The sequence below is a fragment of the Phaethon aethereus genome (assembly GCF_964289735.1).
Source record: "Phaethon aethereus genome assembly, chromosome: 1".
NCBI classification, from domain to species: domain Eukaryota; kingdom Metazoa; phylum Chordata; class Aves; order Phaethontiformes; family Phaethontidae; genus Phaethon; species Phaethon aethereus.
Window position 1 is genome coordinate 128,212,660 of NC_138575.1, and position 26,156 is coordinate 128,238,815.

At 36.6% G+C, this 26,156-nt stretch overlaps 1 protein-coding gene across 4 annotated transcripts in view; it reads left to right on the forward strand.

Annotated features, from left to right (window-relative positions):
• The window catches only part of DMD (dystrophin), a gene marked incomplete at both ends in the record, with an annotated part of 1,339,794 nt that overhangs the window by 561,066 nt on the left and 752,572 nt on the right, over positions 1–26,156 (forward strand). For all 4 annotated transcript variants that reach the window (XM_082008889.1, XM_082008891.1, XM_082008888.1 and 1 more), the window contains 6 exons: positions 420–507; positions 7,782–8,023; positions 9,394–9,574; positions 19,852–19,997; positions 21,780–21,992; positions 25,909–26,022. In XM_082008889.1, the coding sequence (XP_081865015.1) occupies positions 420–507; positions 7,782–8,023; positions 9,394–9,574; positions 19,852–19,997; positions 21,780–21,992; positions 25,909–26,022 (984 nt within the window). The remainder of the gene's footprint in view (positions 1–419; positions 508–7,781; positions 8,024–9,393; positions 9,575–19,851; positions 19,998–21,779; positions 21,993–25,908; positions 26,023–26,156) is intronic.

The window sequence follows — 26,156 nt, forward strand, 5'->3', positions numbered from 1 at the left end:
CATGAAACCCTGTGATTTGGTTAGCATGCTCAATTCTTGCTGTTATCAATAGGAGCTGCATGAGACACGAGCAAATCTATTCCTCCACAAGGAATTTCTGTTGAACATATATATTTCTTCTGAAATATTGGGCTTTGAATAGCTCTTGATTTGTATGTCTTTTATTTGTCTGTATAATACTGATGTGTATCATTTGTCAACTCTGTTGTGTTCTGATTCTCAGTTTATGTATTTGACTTTATGACTGACTCCTTTCCCGATGGTGTCTGGTACTTGCTGCTTTCATTGCAAATCGGGAGGCTGGCAGGGCAATATGACAGGTTAATGGTCTCAAGAAATCAGAAGACATCCCTGAGATTAATTACTTGCTTCTCCAAAATCCCTCTGTTGAAATACTCACCTTTCCTGTCATGCTGCAGGCCATCCAGCGGGAAAAGCCTGAGAAGTACAGAAAACTGCAAGATGCCAGCAGATCAGCTGAGGCCCTGGTGGAACAGATGGTGAATGGTAATTACATGGGAGTTGATTTAGATAATCTTCTTAGGGATTTGATAAACGCACAGGTTCATATTTATCACAAGAATTATATTAGCAAATACTGTCTAAATGGAACAGTAAAGTAATATTGCCTTATATTTCTTTTATTATTTCTGAATGTTAAATCTGTTAATTAGAAAGGAGAAAAAAATCTTACCACTTTAGTACCATGAAAAGAAATGTGTGTAAAACGTGCTTACAGTAATGAACTGTATATTAACAATCTGTTCTGTGCAGAGACTTAAGTTGTGATCTTATTTTCCGAGTATGCTAAGCTATTGAAGGTACATTAACTCTTCTGAGTTAGAAAGCTCTGAAGGCATTACTCTGAAAATAGTTTGAAAAAAGTGCTTTCTGACTTATAATATACAATGTATGTTTTGTAATATACTTTTTGCTGTAATGTTCTGTATCACAGAAAATATAATATTTTATTGGGTTTTGGATGAGATTTTTGGCATTCAGCTTTTCAAAGATAATAAATGTCAAAGCTTATACAACTCTTCAAAAAGAAAATTAGTTGTAAGTTTTTTATTTTTATTCTTGATTTTAAAAAAATCTGTTATGTCATTCTTTCGAACTTTTAGATATTTTTAAGGGAAAAAGAAAAAACAAATGAAAGGTAGATGGAAGTAAAATTGTAAGTCATCCCATTGTCTTCGATACTAAAGAATGTCTAACGCTACAATAAAATATTAAACACGGGTCAACATCTGTCATACTGATATGATTACCAGAAATATAGATGTTGAATGTACTGAGCTTCAGAACATATATTTTATATTAAATTGTTATAATGGAGAACCAAGAATTTAATTGCTAAAAATGAAATGCTTTGAGTTTGAGGTACTAACCGGCCAAGCTAAACAAATTTGATGGAATCCTAAGACTTTCTTGTTTAAATATGAAGGTGTAATATTTTTAAAGTGACCATATTTAGTGTATCGAGCATATTTAATTATGATTATTGTAACAACTGTTGCAAGGGTTGCCTTCCTAGGCTCAGTGAATAGACCGATGGAAGTCTGGTAACATTTGCATCCTCTCTGAAATAATTTGGGCAATTTTCCATGGCTGATCATATAAAACATTCTGTCAGGTTTTTTTGGACATGTTTCCTTCCTGGGAGAACTGGTTATATAGGACTTTTAAGGCAGTATTTGAAATTTGTGCGCTACCACATCAAGGTTGTTGCTTTGGGTGGAATCACTCTAGGACACATTTAGCAATGCCTCTCTCTTCCCTTGGCGAAATGCAGAGTTGCACCTCAAGAATTTCAGCTTAATTTTTTTTAGATTATATAGTATTTTCTGGTGACTAATTTTGGGTTTAGTTGCAGAACTCACTACCACATTATATATTACTTCTGCAGTACTATATTACTTACCATGTCTAGTATCAAATAGATTAACATTGTATTTTAAATATTCTCCTGTGGTTTTAACTCAAGGTTCTGTTTTTCTTCCTCAGTCCATGGGTCCATGCTTATTCATGGTTTACAGATGTTGTGATCTTGACTGTGGCTTGATGTGCATATAAATATTTCCAATATCTTCCAAATCACGCCTTTTTTTAGGAAGCACATCTTCCAGTGGAGGTGCAAGCAAACAGTAGACTAGCTAAGCCAGCATGAATCTTTGTTTCCTATCAACCGCTCTGAGCTCTGTATCATGCCATATATCATGGTAGCCTTGGTAGCAAGAATATTCTAGCAAGGATGACAGGTTTGTTGCCTGTGAGAATTAAGATCCTTTTTTGTAATGGTTTTAGGAAAGAAACAATTCCTTTGAAAAGAGTTCCCCAGGACTTGAAGCCTAAAATGTTTATGGGACTTTCAGCTACTCCACAGCTGCAAAGGCAATTTGAAGAACAGTATATGAAATGGATAAATAATTCGGTAATCACCACCAGGTGGTAGTGGTAGAGGGTAGAATTAAATAATTAACATTAGTTGAGGAGAACTATAGGATAATTTTAACAAAGAATTTGCAAATGGAATATCTTGCTAGGTGTTCAAAATCACGCTTTGAGTGTAGAGGAGGTTCACTGTCATGTTCAACCTTTGTACTTTTAAATACAATAAATTTTCTATTTGTCTTTTCTTCCAAATCATTATGATCTAATATGATTGCAATTAGTGGATTATCTTTCAATTGATATTGAACTAAAAGTTATGTAAAAACAGTAACTCAACTTTAAACCTACATCTCAAACTCTAATAAACATGCAGCTTCGTATTTTCCACAGTAATTCAACTAAGTTTCTTTAGTCTTTGTTGGGCTTATGGAAATTAATTTGGGACATACAGTCTTCATCTTTTTTTTTGTTGTTGATTTCTGGGTTCACTAAGAACAAGAGAAAAGGATTTAGAATAGGAAAGCTTTGCTGAATCTCCAAAATAAGGTTCAACAGAACAGACTGACTATGGCTACATACCTTCCTATTCTAATGCTGGAACTTTTTTCCATAACATGGGAAGGAACTGGAATTAATATGCCTTTATGGATTTGTGGGAGACATGCAATTTAACAGCTAGTGGAGGGAAGATGTACTATGTTATCTTGAGTGAAAACCCTTTTTAACTGCACAATCTACAAATCAGAAATGATGATGCTTCTATCGTTATTCTGTGTGGTACTTTCTTCAGGGAAACCAGTCAGTGTCAAAATTGATGATTATCATGCATTTGCAGTGTAATCTGTAATTAAAAGACTACAGCAGACAAACAGATTTAAGGCATAGATTAGTTGTGAAGTCAAGTGATGACAATTTTAACTATATTATTTTTTACTTACTGTGTATCAATTAGATCTGGACTAATAATGATTAGACTCTTAAGATTCCAATTATGCTATCACTAAATTCTTGGCTTTACTTATATATAGTATGTGCTTCCTCTTTGCTCATAAACATAATTCTGAATGTAACATATTAAAAGCATAAAAAAATTAAGAGCTCTGGTGGATTATAAGGGAGAGTTCAGAATTTCAGAGTGGCAAATTTCAGAGTTGTATCATTTATATTTATTTCCTTGCTTTTATTTTTATCGTGATAGGAAGGGAAGTAAGTAAAACAATAGGATTCAAACTGTGGAGAGAATAGGATTGGTTTATTTAAGGTTCCATTTATTTGTTCCTTAGCATAGAAGAAAATATTCTGAGGAATTGTATCTATACAGGGCATTATTCTTGCCTTACTTAAATGATTTCAGCCATTGTCAACAAAAGTATTTTGCACTAGAAAGAACTGCCACCTCACACAGTGTGTCTGTTCTTGTGTTTGTAAGCAGTGTGTCTGGATATTGACATTTGAAGGACTTTTCCCATCACAGGGGAAATCATTGATGCTTTTGGTGGTTGATTCTTTACCCAGCCACCTAACTTCTGCATGGGCCATGCTCTGCCTCTCCTTGCCCATGCTTTTAAAGAAGTCTGATGATTACAATCAATGAAAACTTATATCTCCTCTTTACCAGTGTTTCTAGGAAAATATTCTATTCTGTTTTTTTTTTTCTTTTTCTAAATTCTGTTCTAAAACAGAATAACAAATCTGTTGATGCATGAGTGAAGCAGTTTAGCAGTTTGAGTGGACACGACTATTATAGTAGTTTAGAATAAAATAAATAGGGCATCAAAATGAATACTCAGGGAACTTTGATAGGCAGCATTAAAGTAAATACAAATGAATTTGTTGTGATAAAACACGTAATTGTTAAGTGCCACTGATCTGTGGAAGAAATACATTATCTTGTGAGTTACCATTTCACATACACTTATGAGTCAAAAGCTATGAAAACACAGATATTACATTATTCTATCATAGAACCATAGCAAATGATAAATGCACTTAATAAGATATACTTCATATTAAGTGGCAATTCCAAAGTACTTGCATGTAAGTTGCTGCACAATTAAAAGTATTCAGACACAATTTGTTATGCACAGTACACAAGGTAATAAAATTAATGGATGCACTTCAGGTAATGATCTGTTTCCTATGGGTACAGTCTATTTATTCACTCATTATATCAGAAGCTTTCAGTGTATAAAACATTAAAAGATTATGAACCATTATTCCTAAAATAATATTGTCTTACCAGAGAATGGGTTTTATATTGTTTCTTCGCCTGCTTGTCAATTTTTCATACGTCTTGCTGCCATGAGTGAAGCAGAGTAAGGAGATTGATGTTAGCATCATGAATGAAAGCTGGTGGTTGTTAAAATTGTTAAAGATAATGAAGAAATCAGTATTTATCAAGGAAGTAAGTTTCAAATTCTTGATTTTCACCAATTTAATAAAAACATGAAAATTATGCCCTCATTGCATCAGCTACTCAAATAGTTATTAATTTTTTATTTTCAATGGGATGGAGGACTGACTTTCCTCAAAATAAGACAAAATCTTGACAAATTTGCCCAAATTATTTCAAATGCAAGTAATGGCCATTTTCTTGCATCCTTCTGGAAATGATATACCGATATCTTATAGACAACTTTGAGTTACCTGAGAAGTCTATGAGTTAAGAGGGTTTTAAAAATGCATCCTATTGAGATTTTCAGATGGGACTTCCTTTCAGTAGTATATTGTGTTGCCTAATGGAGGTGCACCTCTGCAGTCTTTTACCAACATGGCTCTGCACACTCCAATCTCGTACCGTCCACTGTCCACTTCAGTTACCTGAAGAGCAAAAGCATTTCTTTGTTCATCTGTGCATTTGTGGAATCACATTTAGAATCAAAGTTTAGATATTAAAGAAAATAATTGAAGAAAATTGAATAATATTGGGTATTTTTACATATTTAAATGTTATGTTGAGTGCCATATGAGTGAAAAGAAGATAAGATGAATCTAGATTTTCATCTGAAATACAGTCCTCTCTGAATCCTTGAGAAAATATTACAGTGAAAAGTATTATTATGTAAGGAGTATCCATGACTGCACTTCCCCTGGTAATCACAATCTTGCCTAAGGGTACTTTGGAGACTGTGGCAGCTGAAAAGAGAGGAAAAGAGGAATAAATAAAAGTGATCTTTTTATACCTACTCTGCCAAACACATAGGCAGTGTCTTCCAGGTTCAGAGGTAATCATGAACACCGAGGCAAAGATATCTGCTCTCTGTTATGAGTATATAGCATTTTTATAACCAAAGCCACAATGGGACAGAAGCTATTTTTGAAATATAGCATAGTTAATGGCTCATCATCTATATATGTTTGTTTGTTGGTAAGATTCAGTATCTATGTGCCTGGTCACCTTTGACTCTTGTTATTCAAGCATGCTATGCCGTTCAGGTTCATGCTGCCTCTTCACGTATTACTATACATTCATTAGACACCACACTTTAAAAAAATATAATTATGTATACCACATCTCCAAATGCAAACATACGCATACAAAAGACCAGATCACAGTTGGATTTGCTTAAGATGTGTCAAAATACTGTGTACCTCTTTATACTTTAAAGTTCATTTTATATCCTTGCTCAGCCTTCAAACTGTGCCAGCCAGTTTCTGGAGTGTAATGCGTACGTATAGCCACTCCGAACACCACTGTTGCCATTATCTCCCAGTAGTACTGGGCTTCCCATCTTTCTGTGTTTTTGCATGTACTTTTTGAAATCATGTACAATTTGCTTGGCTAGGGCAGCATCCTAGAAACAGAGCATGTCTAGGGAACTGCTATCAGGTACTGCACACTATGTTTCCAAGTCGGCTGTTTCCAAGTGACTGTGAATGTAATAGCCCTGAGCTGAATCTAGAATAGGATTTGCCAGAGAACTATGATGGTCCACAACAAACATGATCACGGATTATCATTTAGTGTGATTTATAATGAATTTCCAGAACTTTTTTTTTATTTAGGGTATTTAGCTTTAATTATGACTCCATTTCTTATGTCTTACCTTTAAAAATTGCACATGAACTTTACTAATTTTTATCCCTGATAAAGGATTTTCCCTGCAGACTAGGAGTACAGGTTGCAAACAAAATAAACCATATTGACAGAATGTAAGAAATCATGGAAGTATAGCACTGAAGCCTTTTGTCTCATTTGCTTTTAAACTTGTTTTAAAGAAATGGAAAAGCAGCTTAAATGTAATTATTTTGATAAAAACATAGCTTCTGTTTTACTGGTTAACTAGGATATGATTAAATTATGATGTTATTCAAAACATCCATAAGTATTCAAGGGATTGAGAAATTTATTAATTTTAAAATCAATATCAGTCCTATCGCTATGTGTATTGTTACATATCATGCCAGTAAAAAAGATTAGGGATTACATTTAAACTTCCTCTGAAAAATAAATGAGATGTTTAAGTTAATATTATTTTGGACTCAACCTGAATTCAATTTTTTGAATAATTATAAATTATGTTATTGTAAGACCCCTTTGCTTATCTTTGATAGGTATTGCCTTACTTTTTTCACAGAGTATATAGAACTCTCTTAAATAGTTCTAAATAATTGCCTTGTTTGTAATAACTGAAGTCACTTTTCTTTTACGAACTTTAATTTAAGCATGATTACTGAACAATACAGAGAAAGAGACAAACTATATTAAGGAAACCAAAACCTGGGTGAAAATAATCATAGAAAAGCGTCACCTATGGTTTCTCAGATCTCAGTCTTTGCTTAATGTCTGCTGATGGTCACTGTTAGACACAGGAAACTGGCTTAGATGAGGGTTTGATCTGATCATATGATTATTCCCCAGTGCTCATGATATTTCTAAAATAATATGTAATGGAAAACTTAAGGATTGGTTTATTAGAAACATCAAAATAACTGCAGACTATAATTCCCATTCATTTAAATCAGTCCTTTTATTAAAAAAAAAAACCAAAACCCAACAGTCTTGTACATTAAAATCTAATTACAGTCCAGACAGGGTTTTCAAAATCCAGCTGTCAGGTAGTTTCTTATTTCTTACAACAGTTTTAATTAGCTTTATGTATTGTATCTCTACTTTCTGCTTTATTCCCATTCTTGTACTTTAATGCACGTTATAATTCATCCCCATAGCAACTAAAGTACCCTGGCAGCAACTTAAGATATTTTTTAAATGCTTTCTCCACTAATGTGTAGCATCTGTATGTTCAGGACTGTTATTTGACGATAAGTCAAAACTGGATTTATGTGCTGTCAAATACCAAAATTAAACTGTTAAATTATTTTTACTATTTTTTTTCTTTGTGACTTATTTATCTTTAAGTGTCGAACTTCTCTTGTTTTCTTTCTAGAGGGTCTGAATGCTGACAACATTAGACAAACCTCAGAGCAGCTGAAGAGCCGCTGGATTGAGTTCTGTCAGTTGCTCAGTGAAAGACTGGCATGGCTGGAGTACCAAAATAACATCATTGACTTCTACTCCCAGCTGCAGCAACTGGAGCAGACAGCAATTACTGCAGAAAACTGGCTGAAAGCACAACCCACACCATCAAGAGATCCTGCTGCAGTAAAAGTTCAGTTGGAAAAATGCAAGGTTAGAGATTCTTCTCCAAGTTTTTTATGATATTGTACTTCATAGGTGTTCCACCAGTGGGCCAGATTATGACCTATGTTATTTCAATATAAAAGTGGAAAATTGATTCCTTAGCTTGCCAAGGTAATTATTGAAAATATTTATTCAAGAAAAGGAAAGACTGATAAAGAAATAGAGAGGCAGTAGAACCTAGAATATTTATATTTAAAACTCCACCCCAAAATTTTAGTTATTAAGATACTTAGATACCTAAAGCTAGGGAGCTATGCCCTTAAACTCTTTCCTGTTTTTTGTTTGGGGTTTTTGGTTTTTTTTTTTTTCTGTAAGAAACTGTATCTTTGTTTTTTCATTAAGAAACTGTTGCTCATCACCTCTGTCATAAGGATCTGTTACATACCCTGCATTTTCATGCAGGGTGGATTGTGTAGTCAAATGGACGAATATTCTTCAGTCATCATATGACAGAATTACAATAATTGTACAAAAATTGTCACACCAATTCACTTACTATTGTCCCTAAATGTTTTCTTTGTGCTGAACCATCATAGAAATTTGCTTATCTCTCTAACAGTAGACAACTCTGTGGGTGGGGAGCTCTTACAAGCTAATATTGTTTGAAAGGAATCTATTGAGATGTAGTAATGAATTATAAATTGCATGACATACTTATAGAAGCTTATTTTTATGAAATTGCTGGCTCCAGAAGCTCTCAAACTGAAAATACTGTTTGGAAACCAAATTTAGATCTATATTATTTCTATTATCAGGCATTTCCCAGCTGTCATTGTGCTTACAGGGATTCTCTGTTTTCTAGCAGAAAGCTTCTGTTAGAGCAGCTCTACTATGAATTTCCTCATTTCTTTTTACTTAATAGTTGCAAGTATCACAGTGTGTAGAAGGTCTCCTGAAGGTATAATAGCACAACCTCAACCTGTAATGTGTTACTGTGGAGCTGCTAGAAATCACTGTGCATCTTCACCTCTCCTTTTCTGCTTCATGCTATTTAGCCTGTACATAATCTAACGGAGGTGGGTTCAGGTTCATGGGAAACATAGAGCTCTTCGCAGCTCCACGTGAAAAGGATGCTCCTTAGGCATGGATTTTTAATGCACCTCATTTTCTTTGTGTGTTAGACTACTGACATGATGTTATGTGTAAGTGACTTTAAACGATGGTAAGAGCATCATATTGGGAGCAGGGATATCGACTTGTGAGAAAAGTTTAATAATACTGCATTTGTTCTTACCATAAGGGATGTAGTTGCAAACAAAACAGTTGTATAATGTGCATTGAAACAGTGGTGATTTCATGGCACTACTGATTTGATTTGTTGGACTGCTTTATCTTAATTTTTTTGTTCAAACATGCAGGACGAAATCATCCGAATGTCAACCCTTCAACCTCAAATTGAACGGCTAAAGGCTCAAAGTCAAGTGTTCAAAGAGAAAGAACGAGGGCCAGTGTTTCTGGATAGTGACCTTGCTGCTTTTACCAGCCATTTCAAACAAATACTTGCTGACATGCATGCCAGAGAAAAACAGCTACAGACCAGTAAGTGTTCATGAGAAGTTGTCAAGTTGCCTAACATGCAAGGAATAGGTGTATATATTTTGCTTTCTTACTTTCGTATTTCCTTTTGTCATGTTAAACTAGTAGTACAATTTTGGTGTTCTTTTTTACAATTGAATTAGTCTTTCAGAAATTAGCACTGTGTTATATATTTTATATTAATAGGAAAACAAGGGAAGGTATGTGTTGCATTAAGAGGCAGAGCAATTTGGCAGAAACTAAACCCCCTTGCTTTCCAGTCGATCCTCAGATATCAGAGGGACTGGGGGCGGCTGAGCTTAGGTTCTGAGTGATGCCCAAAGTCAGCGTTAGTAGTCCGGTCACGCCCAACACCTTCGTTGGACTATCACGGGTCCGGATGCACTACTGACATCACACTACCTGCTCAGCTGGACACCTCCTGAACTCACACGGCCGCACTCAGAGGTACGGTCGCGTTCAGGGACAACACACGCACGGCTGAGTCAATCAATAGTGCGATTTATTGAAGCAACAGGCACACAGGTTCTTTGGATTGCCGGTGATAAATTCACTGTCTGCAAAGCACGTGCAAATGCCAAAAATATGAGTGACACTACTTGGCTATAAACGCGTTAAAAGATGTGAAGTGACTCTATATAGAGATTTCTAAGTTTCCCGGGGAGGCACTTGGTATGACCAAGTGTTTGAATCTTACCCAAAGGCGTCCCGATGGGGGGGAAGAGAGGCTCAGCCCGTCGACTGATCCCAGAAGTTAGAGTAGTACACGACGATGGTATCTTCCCTAACATCCAGCTCTTAAAACACTATTTTATAGTATTTTACTTTGCAGGTGGAGCTTGAGTGACTCTAGTCATACATACCTTTATCAGGATTGATTCAGAATTCTCTCCCTTCGCGTTTAAAGGTACAGACTAGGAAAAATTCAGTGCGCACGCTCATTGAGGAGGGGTCGCACCTTGGGGGGGTGGTAACTTTTGAGAGGGGTGTGCATTTTAGTATTATAATGATATTATAATTAGCAAAGTTCACTCCAAGTACAGCACTTCATCAAAGTTGACAGGTCCTTGGCCCAGGACATCGCAAGCGCAGCTTATCAATGTACATCCTGTGCATCCCTAAACCCCCCTGTTCACAGAGCGTGGCCGCGAGGTCTCCACTCCGCTCCACCCTCCATGTAATCTCTCCCAGAGTCAGCACACCAGGCGCCCCTGATGTTGCCAACATCCAAGACCGTTCAGGGAGTCTCCATGTCACAGACCCGTTGTACATGAGTGCTACGTTCCACCTGGTTTCAAGGCTGTTCTTAGAGGGTAAATTTCCAAAGTACCCCTCAGCGATTACTCCACAGTATGCTATTCAGAAACAAAGGTTATACTCAGTGTAGTTCTACCATCAGATCTCCTGTTAGCATGTTTAGGTACAGGTTTATTGATTTTTTTTTTTGGCAATGTAAAGATGTTTTTAGTTGGATTATGAGACAAGTCTCTCTACCTTTGTCATTAGAGAAGAGAGAGAGTTGCAGGAGTGAATCTGCTTAAATTTTCATAGAATAGAATTTTAACTCCATAAAGCTCATCAAAGAGAGTAACTACTTTAGGGTATGTAGTTTTTAATTATGTGATGAATCGCTGAAGGTCAGGTTGGATGAGGCTCTGTGCAACCTGATCTTGATGATGTCCCTGCTCACTGCAGGGGGTTGGACTAGATGACTTCTAAAGGTCCCTTCTAACTCAAAGATTCTATGATTCTATGTTCCATTTTTGTAACATGGAATATATGGCTGCTTAAAATATTTGTAATAAAACACATTTTTCAAAACAGGGAAAATGCTATACCAAAATAGAAAGTTGACTTTATTCCTTTTTAAAGATATGTGGTATGCTGTTGACTATTGTATACTTTCTGTATTTGATTATGAAATTAAAAATAAAGTATCAGATAAAAATATAAATTAAATTTTTCTCAACAACAAAGAGATTATTTGTCCCATAAACCAATAATATCTGTAAATGACTGATTTGAAATTAGACATAGTGCTAGCTCCTTCTACTGGATATTTATAGTATTCCTCCTAAATTCTTTCATGGAGAGGTTTAGATTTTTTTTCAACACCACTGTATTATTGTGCTGCTGAGGTTATTTCACACATGCGCACACACACAAACTGAAGAGGTGATAATGTGTAGGCAAACTGAAGAAATAAAATGCAAGCGTGCCATAGCATGTAATGAAAGAATGAGTTGTAGAAATTTAGTATTGTGTAAAGTTCATTCCTGACTCCAAAGTCAGGCCATACAATGGGTAAGTTTTAAAACATTTAAAACTTTTAATGCCACACTTGTTTATATGTTGAAATCAATTACCATTCTGCCAAGAGGAAAATATGGTAAATGCTAGCTTCTTTATGACTTCTTTTATATACAGTTTTGTGTAATTGCTGGTTTGGCCTCACCTAATTTACTATAATGAGTTATAATGAATTAACCGGTTGTTTAGTCCTGTAAGATGACCGATGTTCATTGCTTGAACTGTAATCACAGAATCATAAAATCACAGAATCACCAAGGTTGGAAAGGACCTTGAAGATCATCAGGTCCAACCATTAATCCAGCGCCACCATGTCCCCTAAACGATGTCCCGAAGCTCCTCATCCACCTGTTTTTTGAACACTTCCAGAGATGGTGACTCCACCACCTCCCTGGGCAGACTGGTCCAATGCCTGACCACCCTCTCAGTGAAGAAATTTTTCCTAATATCCAATCTAAACCTCCCCTGGTGCAACTTGAGGTCATTTACTCTCATCCTGTCGCTGGTTACTTGGGAGAAGAGACCAACATCCACGTTGCCACAACCCCCTTTCAGGTAGTTGTAGAGAGCGATAAGGTCTCCCCTCAGCCTCCTCTTCTCCAGACTAAACAACCCCAGTTCCCTCAGCCGGTCCCCTTAAGACTTGTGCTCCAGCCCCCTCACCAGCTTCGTTGCCCTTCTCTGGACACGCTCAAGCACCTCAGCATCCTTCTTGTAGTGAGAAGGGGCCCAAAACTGAACACGGGATTCGAGGTGCGGCCTCACCAGTGCCGAGTACAGGGGCACGATCACTTCCCTACTCCTGCTGGCCACACTAGTTCTGATACAGGCCAGGACGCTGTTGGCCTTCTCGGCCACCTGGGCACACTGCTGGCTCATGTTTAGCCGGCTGTCAACTAGCACCCCCAGGCCGCCTTCATGGTTTTGCTGCTTCAGGAAGGGTCTCCTGGCACAATCTTCACTCCAAAGCCCTTTGCCTCGGTAGCTTCAATGCCACCAAGCAGGGGCTTCGGTAAAGTTCTTCCAGGATGTAGCTGCTCACTCCCACTCTCCGCCGCAGAACCTGCTGTCCTGAGGTGGCAGCTGGGGAGAGTCTCCTAAACCACTAGAGAATGGAAGTCGCTGAATCAATATTTATGGAGCCCTTGTCTGTTGTGAATATTTTACGTGGCTGCTCTGCATCACAGGTGCTTCATCTCAAATGGTTCAGTTGTCAAGATGAGACTGTCTTATCCCGTACAGTACATACCTGCAGTGGTATTTTAGCTGAGAGTATTATGTCAATCATATTTTACCTTCAGAAGTTTTATGCACTGTTTTATCCAAAGTGCTAACTTCCTTTCATAACTCTGCTGTACATATGAACAGTTGTTCTTGGGATATTGCATTAGGTCTAATCCCATTTCAGGAAGGCCTTATGAATTAAAAAAAGTGAGAAAAACCCTGAAGTTGAACCATAGAAGATTTGGCTCTTTAAGTCTGAGATTCTTCTGTTTTCTTTAATGACTATTTTTCTTCTGTTGAGCAGACAGAGAAAAGGCCATATACCTTGCCTTTATTGTAGCCTTAGTTTAATAGAAAATGTTGGAATTTTGCTAGAGCATTTTAACTATTTCCATCTCTTATTTACATAAATTCTTTGCAATTAATTATTTTCTCTAGATAGAATTTTTTAAAGACTGAATGCTGTTTTGCAGATCCATGGTAGTATTTGCTCCTTTTTTCTTCCCTGTACATATAACCTACATGTGCCAAAAAGATTTTTCCATTCATCCATAGGGTTTTTTATCATGTTAAAAGGATTTTTGATTCATCATTAGGGGATTTGTTGGTTTGGGGATCTTCTTTTATGTTCCATTACTTCACTATCTTTTCTGGTGAATAAGAATATTTAGCTATTCTGTTCTGTTTTGTTTCCAAGGGAATTTTTTTCCCAAGAAATAAGTCTTCTCTAGTTCTAGGAGGTTGTGTCCCTCAAATATTTTTGTTTGGTTGAGTTTTTGCATTTGCAGGGGGGGTGGGGGAAAAGGGTGTTTGGTTTTGCGGGTTTTTGAGGTCCATCAGCGCTTAGTAGTTTCTTAATATTGCACAGTAGATTTCTTAAATATTATTAAAAATGAAATCAAATTTTCTGAAATGTATTTCTCCATTAGTTGATTAACGTTTCCAGTTACAAAACCTAATTTAAAGCAAATTTTAAAATGTATTTGGTTGTTTTTTTCACTATTTTGCAATGTTGTTTATGAAGGAAATACAACCTCATAAAATATGAGGAAATATGACCACATTTTTCTTACTTTATAGAATGTTTATATATCCACAGGTAATTGATCCTTTTAAAGATGGTGTGTCCATCATTCCAGCTCTCTCTCCTCCCCAAACACATTTAGAGACATTTCCAGAATGCTGGTATATATACCATATATATATATATCACAGAGAGAGAGTGAGAGAGAGTGCATATATAGAGAGAGAGCATATATTTATCTATATATCTATGTCATATATACCCAAAAATAGAAATCAGACAGTGCTTCAAGCTATTCAGTAATACACACAAGGAAGTGAAATGGACAAGCATGGCAATAATTTGAATACAAATAATGTGATTTCCCAAGGAGATTCTTAGGTTTATAATTGCCTTGGTGAAGAATGAAGGATTGAATTTTATATTTACTTGTTTTGAAATTAACTGCTGCTGTGTCAGAGAGGTTTCTAGGGAGCAGCCTGGTCAGCCTCCCATTCCCCCTCAGGGAGAGCTGTCAGTCAGTGTCAGGTGAGTGACTACTCCATGGTTCAAACTACCTCCGAGGTGGCAGCTCATTTATTCCAGCATTCCTCTTGCTCTGTGACCGGACTAAATTCCATTAAGGTGTTTCTGTTTTTCAGTCTTGCTGCAGTGAACCCTTATCCAGCTATGATCTTCAGTGAGAAAAATTCTGAGTCATGTTCTGAATTTGACAAGACTATTCTTCAGATGGGGAGTGTCATTAGATTTTTAGAAAGTAACTGAAAAAAACCCCAAACTCTTCTGGCAAATGAAATTAAGAATATCAAGATGGTAATAGCAAAGGAAAAGTCAAATTTATTTAATTGTTCTCTGCTTCATAAATTCATATAGTGTGTTTTCCTTTCAAATTCTGATTCTACCTTTACAGGATCAATAATTCCCCAAAGTGACATAATTTTCATCACTGTTGTTTTTGTTGTTGTTGTTGTTGTTATTATTATTATTATTATTATTAATGATTAATCATTCATTGCCATTGTTGTGGTTTAGCTCCAGCCGGCAACTAAGCCCTATGCAGCTGCGCGCTCACTCCCCCACAATGGGACGGGGGAGAGAATTGGAAGAGTAAAAGTGAGGAAACTCATGGGTTGAGATAAAGACAGTTTAATAGGGAAAGCAAAAGCCGCGCACGCAAGCAAAGCAAAACAGGGAATTCATTCCCCACTCCCCATGGGCAGGCAGGAATTCAGCCATCTCCAGGGAAGCAGGGCTCCATCACGTGTAATGGTTTCTTGGGAAGACAGATGCCATCACTCCGAACGTCCCTCCACCCCTTCCTTCTTCTTCGTCCCAGCTTTATATACTGAGCATGATGTCATATGGTAGGGAATATCTCTTTGGCCAGCCTGGGTCAGCTGTCCTGGCTGTGTCCCCTTTCAGCTTCTCATGCAACCCCAGCCTGCTTGCTGGCAGCCCAGCATGACAAGCTGAATAGTCCTTGACTACTTAGCAACAATTGAAAACATCAGCACGTTATCAACACTTTCTCATCCCAAATCCAAAACACAGCCTCACACTAGCTTCTATGAAGAAAATTAACTCTACCCTGGCTGAAACCAGGGCAGCCATTCTAATGATACTATTCCTATTTATGTCAAGAAGAACTTCGAAAACTTTTTGCCTTCTATATCATGTCAAGATTCTTTAGGGTCACCCCATGCTTATTGTTATGTTGTATGTACAACACTTTACTCCCTAATCCATTAGTACTGTGTCTTAGAGAGATGCATTACATAGAGTTCATGGAACACAGTCTTGACACAATTTTGTAAGACAACAAACACAGTAACCATAACAGTGTGATGAACATTTGGACTTTTAGTCTGTCATTTGTCTGCCTTTGTGTAAACTTTGAATTGCTAACTTATTTTCATGCTCTAAGTATCTTTCAGATGAGTTATAAATGACAGTGAAATTGTTATGATATGTATAATGAACCTTCACCAATCATTGCATACTTGCAGAAGAAAAATTTTAAGAAAATGTACTCTAAATTTTGTAACCACAAATTTTTCTTAAGACCTGAACTCTGATTTAGTAGCAATAATATTAATTGCTGTTGGGTTTTGAAGGACAAAATTTTCTTAGCTTTCTTTGAATGTGCCTTTTGAGCTGAAGATACAACTCAGTTGCGTGTGAGAAAATATTTTTTTAATAATATGCAAATAATTTAATTCTTCTGTTGCATCCATTTCCTCAGGTGATTATTTTTTATTTAAATAAAGAACAAAAGGAAAAAACAACATGTGAAATGAATATGTATGTGATAATGTCCTCTACTCTGTAGGCTCCTTTATCCTTTTCCACTGTGGTAAAAATTAAAATTTATAAGGATTGGAAATAAAACCACCTAAAATAAATTGTAACTTTAAAAGGTATTTACTGTGACATTAGGTCTTGTAGAACTGGAGAAGGACTTCCCTTCTATTCTTTTAAGAGATTAATAAATAAGAGAATGGGAAGTGTTAAAGCACTTGCAGAACATCAGTTATGTAATATACAAGATTCCTTCTGATGCCACTTCAAGAGTTTCTGGTGAAAGAAGTGGGAGAAGGGAATCGCAGCTTTTATGAAGTCATCAATAGAAAGACTTTGATGAATAGCTTCAAATATTTGTACTTCAAAATAAGCAAAAAACAAAGTTGTGAGAATACCAGCATGGTTTTAAAGAGTATAGTTACTACGGAGGAGATTTTTATGGGAAATATATACAATTCAGTCTAGTTCATTCTTTTCAGGGAATAAGTCTTTGTTGAAATGGTCCTACAGATTATATTTATTGCTTTTCTTCTTTCACAATGATGTGATGAACAGTGGGATTTGTCCTGACTATAGGATATACACATTGCTGCATATCCAGTGTCATTTGATAGTTGTTGAGATAATTGTATTCTCATTTCATTTCTGACTTGGGAAAACAATCTTGACTGGGAAATCTGGTCACAAAAATGGAAGCTGGGAGGAAAAATGAGAGAATGTGTTTTGCTTATTTGGAAAGCTATTTTCACATATTTAAATAGTTCTACTTATTAAAAATATAATCTAACCAAGTATCTATCTGTACATTGTATTTCCAAATTTAAACACTTTCTCTGAAATAAATATATTTGCCTTTCAATTCTCAAGGGTTGTAACATTAGTCACACCAAAAGGCATTCCTTATAAGTGGAATAGATTAATGCAACAACATTTTTCTGTTATGTGATGGGAACTGTACTCTGCTATATCACAGTAACGTATTTGTGTTTTCCCTCTGTGATATTTTACTATAGTTCTGTCATGAGCCTAGTTCAGCTATAGCCTGGGTTGCAGACATGCTACATCTCTCTGACTACCAATTCAATTTTTCATATAATATAGAAGAATCCATATTAATGTACTGCACTTTTCATATGGACTTTAATCCACAAACATTAGTATCACAAAGCAAATTTTAGGATAAAAATAAACAGCTCTGGATGTTTGTTTATGTTATGAGCATGGGGAATGTAGAGATTCATGCTGCCCACAGAGAGATCAGATTATTTAAACAGCTAAAATTAGATAATGTGAGTAGGAGTTTGACTGAATTCTCACCATTGGCAACATGAGTTGCAATAACAATGTAAGCTCTTCTTAAGAGTCATCCAAAAAGATGTTAATACGCTTCCTTGTGGATGAAAATGCTGACACATTGTCTATTGTAAGAAAAATACAAACAAAAAACACCACCCCCAAAAAAACCCACCAAAAAACCCCCAAAAATCCAACAAGCCCTAAAAACTCTAGCTAGGCAAAAGGCATTGAAAAGTAGTATTTCACTACTAGAAATCTGGAAAAGTGAAATAGGAAAACTATTGTTTCACTGAACATAAAAGTACTTTTAAAATGGAATATTTAATAACCAAATTGGAAAGCCACTAGCTTGATTAAATCAATATCTGTGATCCAACTTGAACTCTTCCTTAGTCCTTCAAATAGTAAAGAACATCATTTATTAAAATTGGACAAAATGTTTGCAGTGTTTGCATGGTTTTAAAATTATTATTATTATTGCCAAACTTTCAGGATAAGAGTTTCATTCAGGTTGGTGGAGTTTGCTTTAACAGCAAATCTTGTGTTTTCACCTGTTCTGTAATACTCTTCACTACTACTGAAAATAGCTATTCTTTTATATAGCTGCTTGAAGTCATACATTAGTCCTAAGATTTGTTTTTAATTTAAAGGAGAAAATTATTTCTAAAAGTCAAACATTACATCACAATACTGAACTCGATTTCATATTTCTAAATAAAACTGCAGATTAAAAGTTGTATACCCCTTTAACATATCTAAGCTGTTAAAATTATATCTCCATTCATTTTGAGTGATACGTTTAAATGTATATTCTATTCTAAAGTAAGAATTGTTTGGATTAAATGAGTCAAAGACAATACAGATCTCAGTAAGGAAATAAAAGGATTTAAAATGATATTTGATGAGGTGGAAAATGCTTGTTTCTGTGTTTCCAAGAATGTATTATTATTGCTTTCTGTGTAAAGAAAATACATCACAAGAGAAGAAATTCTTGTCTTTCCTGGTACCAAGTCCTATCTTTTGTAAATCCCTACATGTGTGTGATAAATCAGATCAACCAAGATTTTTATAAGAGGAAAATATGCCATACAATGTGCATACTCCACAAGAGAGAGCTTAAATTGCCCTGATTTTACTATGTTGTTATGATGTTTGAAAAGATAAGTTCTTTTCAAGTAGCATTCTGCTGATCAACTAAAAAATTAGGTTAAAATATGAAGTACATTCTGCCAAGTATTGCTGTGTGAGAATGTAAGCAAGCTTGCAGTTACATTCAAATGTATTTGCTTTTTTGACAGCTGTATTGTTTCTCAGTACAGCTCCTTCTGAAACACTAGAGATGTACAGGAGATACAAATAGGTGTAACTTTTTTTGAGATTTTATATACTTCATATACTCTTCATATATACTTTTGTATACTTCATTATTATGTGGTACAAGTTGGAAATGTTTCATTTCCAACTAGCCATGCTATTTGTCTGGTCTTTTCTCAAGGAGTATAGAGGCAACTGTTGTTGAGGGCAGAGAGAATATCTCTGCTAATGAGTTGCTCATGTGTGTGCCAGATGTTGTCTATTTACAACAGCTGTAACGGTGCAGTAAGCACAGTTCAATAAAATTCAACTTCAGTGCAGAAGAAAGATTAATTTTCTAGGCTTTTAACAGATGTCTTAAAGAGAACATTTTACTTGAACAGAAACATTAAACATACAAACATGGTCATAAAAGGAAATGCTGTTCTTTACTGCATTTCTGAAATTAGATTTTGTGTTAAGCACAATGGTTTGTCTGATGATCTCTAAACACACGTATTTAAACTAGTTGTCTTGGCCATATAAGTTGTCGTGTGACCCGTAGCAAGAGGGTCAAATGACACACAACTGATAAAATGACAGAGATATCATAAACATTAGAATGAGTATATTCATTCTTCAAAGGTTTTCTGCTTCCACAATTTTTTGAAAAATCTGATACTGACATACTTGGGCCTGTTGTAATGTGCTGCAAAATAGCCAGTGACTTCAATAAGGCTCAATTTTCTATCAAACATCTTCTGATAGCGAACCAAATAATAAAGCATGAAATGATTTTATTTCTTTCCTTTTTCTTCCCCATTGAATGTAGTTTTTGACAGTTTGCCTCCTGCACACTACAAAGAGACAATGAGCACTATACTTGTGTGTATGCAACAGTCAGAAACTAAAGTCTCCATGACTCCGGTTGTGGTTGCTGAATATGAAATCATGGAGCACAGACTCAGGGAGCTCAAGGTGAGTGGTCAGGCTGTGGGAACAAATGTCTCAAATGAAAAGTTTAGCAGGACAGAATGCAAAGTTGTCATAAATCTGCTGAAGCCTACAGATCTTGACTGAATTATAGCCACTTGGGACAGTGGATATTTACTTATATTGATTCCTAAATTTAAAGGATTGAAAGTGGTTTTTGCCATTGAAACCAGTTTTATAAGTTATCTAACACGTTAAGGAAAAGCCTTTGTTTGTCCCCATCATATATAAAATGTTCCTATGACAATAGCTCTGGTAGTTAGATTTATAGTATAGATTTAGCTTAATTCATTTTCCAGTACTGACATGGAAATAATTGCGATTTGCAAAATGCAGCACGTGTTTTGTCAGATTTCTTGTCAAATTTACAAGCAGACACAGATGTGGAACAAGTTTTGCCAGTGGGTACAAACCTTCCCTGCATTTCAATGTTTGGTATTGTTTTACTGTTGGATGGCTTGTCCTCACATGGACAAGCTTGAGGAATGGGCTGGTGTGAACCTCATGAGGTTTAACAAGGCCAAGTGCAGAGTCCTTCACCTGGTCGGGGCAACCCCCGGCATCAATACTGGCTAGGGGATGAAGGGATCGAGAAGAAGCCTGCCAAGAAGGACTTGAGGGTACTGGTGGATGAAAAACTGGACATGAGCCGGCGATATGCGCTCGCAGCCCAGAAGGTCAACCCTATCCTGGGCTGCATCAAAACATGTGGGGCCAGCAGATTGAGGGAGGTGATTTTCCCCCTCTAGTCCACTCTGTGAGACCCCACCTGGAATCCTGTGTCCAGCTCTGCAGCCCTCAGCACTGGAAGGACATGGACCTGTTGGAGTAGGTCCACAGGAGGGCCACAAAATCAGAAGAATGGAACACATCTGCTATGAGGACAGGCTGAGCTGGGGTTATTCAGCCTGGAGATAGAAGGCTCTGGGGAGACCTTATTGCAGCTTTTCAGTACTTAAAGGGGGCTCATAAGAAAGATGGGGACAGACTTTTTAGCAGGGCCTGTAGTGATAGGACAAGGGGTAACGTTTTTAAACTAAAAGAGGGTAGATTTAGACTAGGTATAAGGAGGAAATTTTTCACAATGAGGGTGGTAAAACCCTGGCACAGGTTGCTCAGAGACGTGGTAGATGCACCATTGCTAGAAACATTCCAGATCAGGCTGGACAGGGCTGTGAGCAACGTGACCTAGTTGAAGATGTCCCTGCTCACTGCAGAGGAGTTGGACTAGATGACCTTTAAAGGTACCTTCCAACACAAAGAATCTATTATTCTATGATTCTATGTTGTTTGATGCAACCAGCAATGCACATGCAGAAATAAAAAATAGAAAGTAAAAAAAAAAAGTTAGATACAGAAAATTTGAGCTAAGAATTGCAGAAGTTTTGAGAAGAAGTTATTGAAAACTTCTTAAATCAAAGCAGCAGTTCTAAGTTTATTCTTTTTCTTTATGTATTGTCTGATTCTTTTGAAAGTGAAAACATTATGGCCATAGTAAATGCCTATCTCTAATGGCGAGGATGCGGATAATCTCTATTAATAAGTATCAATACCTCTGGTTATATTCTAAGTTCAACTAAAAGTTCTACTTTCTAGTTTGTGTGAGAAAAGCAATTCCAAATTGCTCAGTAGAATATGTCATTAGATGTTTTAGCAAAAGTGACCTGTAGTTTTAGTTTTCAGTCCTTTCTTCAGCACTCACCTATGTTTGTGAACAGAGAACTGCCTGACACATGATTCAGGTTACTATTTGTTTCTTATTCATAGGCTCTACAAAGTTCTCTGCAAGAGCAGCAAAAAGACCTGAACTATCTCAGCACAGCTGTGGAAGGCATGGCCAGGAAAGCCCCTGCAGAAGTCAGCCAGAAATATCGATCAGAGACTGAGGTGATCCTTGGCCGCTGGAAGAAATTATCAGCACAGCTGGTGGAACACTGCCAGAAACTTGAGGAGCTTATGACTAAACTCCAGCGATTCCAGGTTAACCAAACTTTTTCAGCCTCAAGTACTATGTGGTGGCTTGTGGCCACGGGAATAGCACAGCATGCATTTATACACCTCAAGAAAATAACACCAAAGTGAAATACCAAACTGGTACATGAAATGTATTAAAATGTTCACTTGCTTTTGATGGGTCTAAGATTTTACTTTGAATTCTGATTTTGTGGCTATTTCCACCTATGTGGTTTCAACAGCAAAACATAACTTTAATTTCAGTGAAATTGCTACTAATATTCCTCTACTTTTTCAACATAGCTGAAGTACTTTTTCATGCAGCTGAAGTAGGTCTAGTGCATCTTTGAAGGATGCACTTACATAATCGAAGTAATTTGTAATATGGCAATAACTTTGGCAGCAGCTGCCAGAAAGCAGAAGCGTGCATGGCTTACGCAGTTGTGGGAATTTCAGGTATTTAGAATGACAGCACTGGAACATTATTTTGTTTTTCTTATTGTGGGGATATCCTATTTATACTTACTTATAAATCACATGTATCAACATTACAGGGGATGTATATGACTTAGATGTTATAAGATTTAAAATATTTCCATTTTCAACATATTTCTGTTCTATTTCTTTATGATTTCAAGGGACAGGTTTCAGAGGAATTCAGATTAACCAGTCACAAAAAATGGAGGAAATATTTTTAATTGTTTTATATAACTTTCTCTCCTCCCCTCGCCATACAAGTGAACACTTGCATACTCATGGGGGATAACGCAGAGAAAATTCTGAAGGTTGAGGAAGGTTGAGCAGATATACTCGAGCTGTGTTCTCACAGTGTGTTTCTTCTCAGTGTTGTCTCTCTGTATTTCTTCTACTTACAACTTCAAATATTTCTGTCCTTAGCTTTGGTTTCCTGGTAGTAGAACATGATACATTATTAGCTCCATGTTGTGAACTATAATACAGTAGCATGTGAACTGTAGTTGTTATTTTTTAGCTTAATTCAATAGAGTTGTCTGGTCAGGAATAATTTTTTTTGTCAAAGTATTCCTACAATTCTGCTTTTGTAGAGGACAAAAAAACTTTTTATAGAAGAAAAAAGTACTTATAATTTTGTTGCTCTTCATTAGTTTTTAGATAAGCAGGATGGACCAAAAAAGGGGGAAAGATCTTATCAGCACCATTTATAATTTAGCTACTGAAATGCCACATTGCTCTAAATTGTAACTTTGGCTCCAGGGCTATATCTCTGGTGTTTCAAGCTGGCCATGAAATTAAGTTTAATGGTATGGTGGGATAACCTTGGCCAGCAGCCAGATGCGTTCCCAGCTGCTCCTCCTCAAGCAGGACAGGGGGAGAATATAGGATGGAAAAGCTCTTGGACTGAGATAGAGACAGGGAGATCACTTACCAGTTACCATCATGGGCAAAACGCACAAAACTTAGGGAAAACTAATTTAATTGATTACCAATTCAAATAGATTTGGATAGTGAGAAACAAAGAAAAAATTAAAACAACACTTCCCCCTGGTCCCTCTTTTTCCTAGGCTGAACTCCACTGCTTCACTGTTGTCTCCTCTCCCGCCAGGGAGAGCAGGGGGATGGGAAATGGGGGCTGTGGTCAGTCCCTAACAGCTCCTCTCTGCTGCTCCTTCCCCCTCACTCTTTTCCCTGCTCCAGTGTGCGTCTTCCCAGGGGCTGCAGTCCTTCAGGAAATATCTTCTCCTCTGTGGGCTCTCCATGGGCTGCAGCTTCCTTTAGGGCACATTCAACTGTTCCAGCGTGCGGTCCTCCGCAGGCTGTAGGTGGATATCTGCTCTACTAGGGACCTTCATGGGCTGCAGGGGGACAGCCTGCCTCACCGTGGTCTTCGTGACAGGCTGCAGGGGAATCTCTGCTCCTGCAGCTGGAGCACCCCTTCTCCATCCTTCTTCATTCCCTTTGGTGTCTGCAGGGCTGTTTCTCACTTTCTGTCTCTCCTCCTTTTCCTGACTGATGTTTTTGCCCGTTCTTAAACATATTATCACAGAGGTAACACTAGATAACCATGGAGTCAACTGTGTCTTGTGGTGAGTCCATTGGAGGCAGCTGGAAACAGCTGTGTCCAGCACAGGGCAACACCTGGCCTCTCCTCACAGAGACCATCCACGCTACCAAAACCTTTCCAAATAAACCCAATATAAATAGGAAGACTGGAGAGTGGTTTTATCAATAGTATAATGAAATATTTGTAATTGCACAAAACAGAGCAATACGCTTTGCCTGAGAAATTCAAATCTTTGTCTTTTTCCCCCCCCTGAATTTTCTGGATAGAGGTTTAGAGGTTCCCCCACTGCTTTTAAAAGGAGAAAGTCCTTAACATCATCATCATGCTCTTTAAAGCACATATTTTTAAAACTATGTGACCTTTTGTTGCATACAAATCTTAGCCTTTATATTTATTGCTGAAGCCACTGTAGTACACTATTAATATAAAAGTTGTTGTCTTTTCAACTCCTTGAATGACTTATCTTCCAGACAGTTGTTTTAGCTGTTGCAAACTATGGAATGCATCAGCCAGGGATAAGAAGAAATCAGTGTTGACAAATAAAACGCATTTACAGTCTGATTCAAAATGCACGTCATACATTTGATCTTCGTTGGTAGCTGGAGACTGGTCCCTTTTTAAGTAAATCTTATCAGATGTATATTTTGAAGCTTTACAGAACTATACTTAAAGTATTTGTGTAAAGGTATTAAAGTTTCATCATGAAATATGATTCTGAACTATTTTTACTCAATGCTAATGGAATACACAGTCAATACTTCAGTGTTTTGTAACTGCCATTCTGAAATATACTGATAATTTCTGTATGGTTATTTTTATTAATCCAGTTCATTTTCCATGTTAGCCTGTTGTTATTAAATATATCAAGGGCATTAGAAAAATGTTTCCTTTGGTTATCTATCTCGTGATAGTTGCAAAGGCATTTTTGTACACATTTTAGGACACAGTCTGTATTCCAATGAAATGTCCTTTTTTTGTGCTTTAATTCAGCTTTTCATTCAGCATATAATATCAATATGTACTTCACTGTTGATGAAACAGTTTGATGAACAAATGCTTTATAATTTGCCTTTCAAATTTTTGCCACTTAAAATTTTTATTTTAACATGTCCATCTAATTGTTTACCTAAGCTGACATTTTAACGTAATTTTAAGTGACATTTTTTAAATCTCATTCTACCTTTCATCATATTAGATTATCCGTGTAATGTTGCCTGGGACTGGTAACATTCCCTCTTTTCAAGCATTTGATATTCAGCATTTTTTATTAATTACGAGGGTTAATTATAAACTACAAAAAACAAATTACTGATTACAATATTCTGTTGTTAGAGACAGTAACAGAGAATCAGTCTCTGAAATGACTGAGTCATTATATGATTTTAGTTTCTGAAATAATTGTGTTTCGATTATTGTTTCACTTAACAATTTTTTTTTTATTCAGAGTAATAAAGGAGTTTTTCTGTGTTTTGTTCTGGTAGAGAAATAGGCTATAGAGCATGCAACTTTCAAAAGGAGCCTGAAATTTAAATTGAAGCACAGGAAGATTTGATAGGGTGAGCCTGAATTAATTACCAAGTAGTCTGAAGCTATACAAGAAATCAATGAACATGCATGCAGCATCTAAACACAAATGGTATCTGCAAGGCATAAACTTGAGAGCCAGAAAGTTGCCCACTTGTAGACACATTAAACTTGGGCAGAAATGGTCAGAGTGCAGGCTAAAGACTGGATGACAGTCCCAGATAAAATTGGTTTTGCTTGTTTTCCCTTTGTATTTTTCAGACAGTTTGATAATCTTGAAATCACATTGCAATGAGTTTTAGTCATAGTGCCAGGATAAATTACACTGTTGCCAGTCAAGTTCTCTGCGGTGCAATAAAATGTCTTTTTAATAAACAGAATGACACTAGAACACTGAAGAAGTGGATGGCTGAAGTGGATGTTTTTCTGAAGGAAGAGTGGCCTGCCCTTGGTGATTCAGCAGCACTGGAAAAGCAACTTGAGCAGTGTACAGTGAGTACTACCTGCCTGCTTGACAATTATTCAATTCTTCTCTATGAACCTAGCTTATACAGAAGCTACACAGATGATTACAGTTCCTAAAAATAAATCTATGTTATAAGGGGGTTGTCTTCTGCAATGTATTC